This window comes from Schistocerca gregaria, chromosome 4, assembly GCF_023897955.1.
Source record: "Schistocerca gregaria isolate iqSchGreg1 chromosome 4, iqSchGreg1.2, whole genome shotgun sequence".
Classification (NCBI taxonomy): Eukaryota; Metazoa; Arthropoda; class Insecta; order Orthoptera; family Acrididae; genus Schistocerca; species Schistocerca gregaria.
Genome location: NC_064923.1, coordinates 254170079 through 254176078, shown reverse-complemented (window position 1 = coordinate 254176078; position 6000 = coordinate 254170079). Strand labels below are relative to the sequence as shown.

At 35.3% G+C, this 6000-nt stretch overlaps 1 protein-coding gene across 1 annotated transcript in view; it reads left to right on the top strand.

Annotated features, from left to right (window-relative positions):
* The first annotated feature begins 3873 nt into the window (after positions 1–3873).
* Positions 3874–6000, top strand: part of LOC126267675 (dynein axonemal heavy chain 12-like) — a 51420-nt gene continuing 49293 nt past the window's right edge. The window contains exons 1-2 of the mRNA XM_049972975.1: positions 3874–3881; positions 3990–4173. Of these exons, the coding sequence (XP_049828932.1) occupies positions 3874–3881; positions 3990–4173 (192 nt within the window). The remainder of the gene's footprint in view (positions 3882–3989; positions 4174–6000) is intronic.

The following is a 6000-nucleotide window of genomic DNA, read 5'->3' as shown; positions in this document are numbered from 1 at the left end:
TTCTGTGAAGTTTGGAACGTAGGAGATGAGGTACTGGCAGAATTGAAGCTGTGAGGACGTGTCGTGAGTCATGCTTGGGTAGCTCAGTTGGTGGAGCATGTGCCCACAAAAGGCAAAGGTCCCAAGTTTGAGACTTGGTCTGGCACACAGTTTTAATCTGCCGGGAAGTTTCAGGATAGTTTTTGTGGGACTCATATATTCAACTAAGTCATCTACATAAATCAAGAATAGTAGTGGACCTAAGATTGAGCCCTTTGGTGCACGATCTTTTATTGGTAATTCACTAGAAAGAAAGGAGTTGTTTCTTGTTTTATTCATTTTGCTGAATTCATACTGAAGTGATACTTTCTGCCTGCCATTTTTTAGGTATGAACACAACCAGCTATGTGCTACACCTCTTACTCCTTGTCTTTCTAATTTTTTGAGCAGAATGTTATGGTCCAGGACGTCAAAGTCTTTTGATAGATCTAGAAAAATACATGCAGCTAATTTATGTTGATCAAGGGATTTTCAAGTGCAGTCTAAGAATTCGAAAATTGCTGTCTGTGTAGATTTAGACTTTCTAAAACCATTTTGTACTGTAAGAGGTGCATATTTATTTATGATACTTAAAAGCCTGCCATAGAAGAGCAAACTGGTGCTTTTCATTTATTATACATAGAAGCAGTCGAGATCATTGAGTTGCTGGAGAAAATTGGGACTGGTCCTTGACAGTGTACTTGAATGAGGTCTTCAGCTAGTGAAGTGAAGTATTCATTGAATTTTTCCACAACTGAATTTGGGTCTGTGACTTTTGAGCCTTCTAGTGTTAATGATACATTCTTTTTCTTTGGTTCTGAACTACAAGTTTCTTTCTTTATAATTCTCCATGTGGATCTCATTTTGTTAGATGAGTTTCTTATCAAATTGTCATTCCACATAATTTTTGCATCTTTGACTACTATGCCACAGATTCTTTTGTTGGCTTTGAATAATATGTGAATTCTTGGGTTACTTACAACAGTACTACAGAAATCTGTTTCTCTCACTGGAAATTTTTACACCTTTAGTTACCCATTGCTTATTATTGTTAGGTTTTACTGTTTTACTACTTTTGGAAATGCTACATTAAAATAGTGCTCTGAAAACTCATGTACATGCTATCAACATTGTCCTGGGTGGTGATGCTTTGCCAGCTTTCCTTTGCCAGTAATAGATTTAAAATCTTCAGGAAAGGTTCTTTTTTTAACTACTTTTTTGGAACTGCTACTACTTGTTGCATTTATATAAACAGCAGCTGTGCCTCATGATCACTATAACCCACTCTCAGTACTCTGCTTGTGAATATGTAATTTGCTTCTGAGATGAATATTTGGACAATAATGGAATTTGTGCTTTCTGTTAAACTTGTTGTGCAGTCTATTGTGGGGATCATATTGAATGTGTTGGTCATATTTATCAAAGCATCTCTGTTGCTGCTGTCTTTTGAAAAATCAATATTGAAATCCCCCACAAAGCACTATCTTCACATTTAGTATACTGATCCTGTTCAGCAGAACCTCTAGTTTATTCGTGAAGACTGGCAGGTTTCCACTTGGTGTTCTATAAATGTTAATATAAATGTTAATAACTATGAAATTAAGCTCTAGCAGTTCAGTAATGGAAAGTTCAAAGTCTTTTTCAATTAAGTCAGTGTAACTTTTATTGACATCACAGAACTTTATTTGTTTTTTCAAAAAGATAGCAGAGCCACCATGTTTGGAAAAACTCTTGGCTAAAATGACTTGCTAATCTATATCCTGGGATTGAGGTTAATTTTACTGCGTCATTTCGTAGCCAATGTTCAGTCATGCAAATTATGTCATTTAGAGCATACTGGAGTAGTGCTTCCAACATGGAAATTTTATTTGTGACTGGCTGAATGTTATGTTGTAGTATCGCAAAATCTGGGTATTTAGCAACTTTAGTTGAAACAGTTTCTGATTCTTTATCTAATGGCATTTCTAATACAGCACTTCTGTTCGCTGGTGGCAATCAGCAGGTGAGTTAACTTCTGGAGCATGTATAAATTTTGCTTCATCCACATCTGTCCTCTATGGTTTAAACCCTTTCGTAATTTTTCTTTGGCTCACGACTTGATTGTTTGTTTCTCACCTAATCGGTTTAAAGAACTTGGTAATTTGCTTTTGGCCAATGGCACAGTTTGTAACTCGTCTGAAGCACTGCTTAATCTCCGTTTGTCACTTATTCTCTTTTTCTTCTCTCTTCTTCGAAATGTGAGTACATATTTTTTCGGCTAGTAATTTCTGTCATGGCATATTTAAATGAAGTCCATGGACTGTATGGAACCTTCGCTCCAATCTGTTTATATCTACAGTATTGACATTCTTAAAGTTAGTGCATATTTCAGTGATACACTCGTTTGCAACATTAATTTCATGGTTCACACATGACCAGGGTGGTAAATCATGACGATGTGGGATGTTCACAATGAGTACATTTGTTTGGGTTAAATTATTTAAACATTTCTTCATTTCTGTAATAACCTTTATGTCTCATTTCTATAGATGTCATTTGATCCTCCTATTAACACAGCAAAATCGTCTTTATTCAAACTAACTACTCCAGTTGAAGTTGTTAGGTCTGTTATTTCCCTCAATGGGCCCCTGTCTTTAAGAAACCAGACGCTTTGAAACTACATGTTCTCATCAACATTGCAGAAATTTCACTGCCATCACTATCACTTAAGACACAGATTGTTTTGAGTTTCCGGTGGATTTAAGGTTCTTCTTCTCACGTGACTAATGTTGTATTTTGCTGCACGTATACTGAATGTTCTTCAGTTTGCAGTTTCGCTGGAGATATGATTTTTAACACAGGTCCCTTTGTTGCATTGAAGTCTGTGGTAGCGTAGGAGTGTGCACTTACTTTCAGAGTATTTTCACTGTTTCACCTACTTACAACAAGCAACAGTTTGCCTACTTTGTTTTTCCAACTTTTCAACTCTTTCCAACGTGTTCACTGAATCCACGGCAGAAAGCACTTCAAAAGAGTTTTTTTGCACTAAATTTTCACTGTCTTTCAGATCTTTTACCTTCTGAGTACAACTTCTTTCAGACATTATCGTCCATTATCCTGAGACTGAGTCCTCTTTCTTCATTAGCGTCTCACGTTTTTCAGATTGTAGTTTACTGACTTCCACCATATGAGTGTCGATTGTAAACTGTAGACTGGATATTCATTCATTCAGCTTCAGTATTTCATTCTTACAACTTGCACACGTTTTCCTTCCAATGTAATTAAAACGTAAATATAGTAGGTCTTTATATATGTCTGAATTTGCATGCTTCATCAAACAGTATGTAGAGACACCCTCAATTAAGTGCATTGTAAGTAGTAGGTAGAGCTAGTATGTTTGGTGTTTAATAAACACAGCTATTCAACAGTTTTAAGTTTTATTTTGTAAGATATTGACATTTCCTCTATCACTCCCACTTCTGCAAAACAGCCTTGTTGTTATCTTAAGGTTTCCTTACAACTTCTCCATAATTATCAACCCATTTTGGATGAGTGTGGATGCTGATTTGACATTGAATTCTAGAAATATTTGATATTTGCAGTCTGTCATCTATTTTTACAATGTATTTTTTGCATAATTAAACAACACCATTTACTTCTTTTCTAGCTGTATATTTATTATTTATGTTCTCTACAACAAATCTTTACATTTGATAATTGCTCTGTACATCAATTAATCATTTGTTTGCTCTTGAAGCAAGTTGTATCTGTTTTATGTAATCATACAATACGTTTATTTACTGTGCATAAGGATAACTTATTTTTCTTTTTTTAATTTTATTTTCTCAAATTGCTTACCTATATGTACTGACTAAGATGTTAAGGTAACTGGTTGTCGTAGTTTATAACACTGAGGCTCCACTTATTAACTTATATATCTGCCATATGTAACACAAAAAAAAACTACTTAAACTTTTCTTTTACCTGTAGAGTTTGCCACAAGATACAGAGGCTGGAATATATGGTATGCATCCTAATGTTGATGTAATTCAGAAAATAAATAATACAAGTTTGTTCATTGATGCCTTGTACCTCGTTCACGGGCCAGCTGTACCAACTAAAATATCAGACATTGAAGATGTTCTTATCGACACATGTACTATTTTGCTAGAACAGGTATCGTAATTTAATCTTAAATATAATTCAAATTAATCAGTTGTGTGCTAATTATTTTATAAAATACTAGAGATATGAGGTGTGTCTGAAAAGTAAGTGCTGTTTTGTTCTACCATAACTGCAGTGCAAGTTTCACAGCTCTGCACATCTGCTCTCGTCCCTCTGGTTCTTGCTAGTGACTGTTGATAATAACTAAGACACTCTCTGAGCCTCTTACCATGAAGTGTGTTCTGTAATATGATTTTTGAAAGCAAAGAATATTAAGTCATCTGAAATTCTTCATCAACTTGTAGAGATTTGTAATGAAAATGTAATGACTGATGGAGGGGTGAGAAAACGGGCAAGACAATTCAGTACGGGTGAAGCAATATTGCATGGAGTAGGTAGCCTTCTGTTGTCAATGATAGTTTGATTGAGAAAGTGAATGAGGAAATTGATGAAAACAGATGTTTCACAATAAGAAAGCTTTTTCATGAGTTTTGACAAATTTCAACAACTGTTATGCCAGAGATTGTCACAAATTGCTTAAATTTTGACAAACTGCATTCCCATTGGGTTGCACAAATGCTTATGAATGTCTTCATAATGATGTGAATTGGCAGAGCTTTGATATTTCTTACCTGATTCAGTGATGAGGGAGATGAATTGTTAAATGGAATTGTGAATGGGGATGAACTTGAGTTTTTCATGTCATTCCAGAATGAAAACAACAGTCACCTGAGTAGAGATGCTCACATAGCTCCAAAAAAATACAAAAATTCAAAATAACATTATCAGTACAAAAACCCAGGTGCACTGTATTCTGGCACAGACTGGGCATTCTGCTTGTTGAGTTCCTTCCCTGATGTAGAAATGTCAGTGCTGCACAGTATTGTGAAACATCGGGCAACCATCAACATGCAATTTATAACAAAAGGTGTGAAATGCTGAATCAAGGCAATGTGTTGCTTCAAGACAATGCACATCCCCATTCTGTCAGTTTCACTCAAAAGCTTGTTCAACAATTTGGTTGGGAGCAGTTTGATAACCCACCGTACAGCTGCAAACTCATACCTTGTGACTACCAGTTGTTCTTGAACATGAAAAGTGGTTGACGATCATGCAAAAAATGGTATTCAACAGAGGCTGTCTTCCCTGGCAGTATCTTTGTATGAAGGGGACATAGAAAAGTTGGTTTCCCAGTATGATAAATGTCAGAACAATGGTGGAAACTATATAGAAAAATACTCTGAGAAATGCTCTTCCTTGTAAAAACAAATATTGCTTTGAAAAAAATGTTTTTAACAGTTTTTTTCCAAAATGGTATTTACTTTATGGACATGCCTCATGTCCCTACATATTATAAAAATGGGTGTAAGTATATGTGCATTCATCTCTGTATGTTCCACATCTCCTCCTGAACCAATGAACCGATTTCAACCACACTTGGTACATGTACACCTAACTGTCAGGCATCAATTGTTGTGGTGGTAAGAACCACCTGATATCATACTTCTGGATACATGATGTCACAAACAATGAGATGCATGACATTTAAATTTATTACTTCTGTATTAGTAATTCTATTCACAATACATCTTGTAGATATTATCCACATATGCTGCTACATGCACCTACAAATTTACATTGTGATACTACACATAGTTCAGGAGAGATGATGTCATAAACACTGAGACACATGAAAAACTGCAATGTCGTGCATGATGTTTAAATATATTGCTTCTCTGCTACTAACTCTATTCACAGTATATTTTGCAGGCACTTTCCACTTAGTTTGATAAATGTACCTATACAATTATATTATTGTGCAAAGCAGAGTTCAAGAGA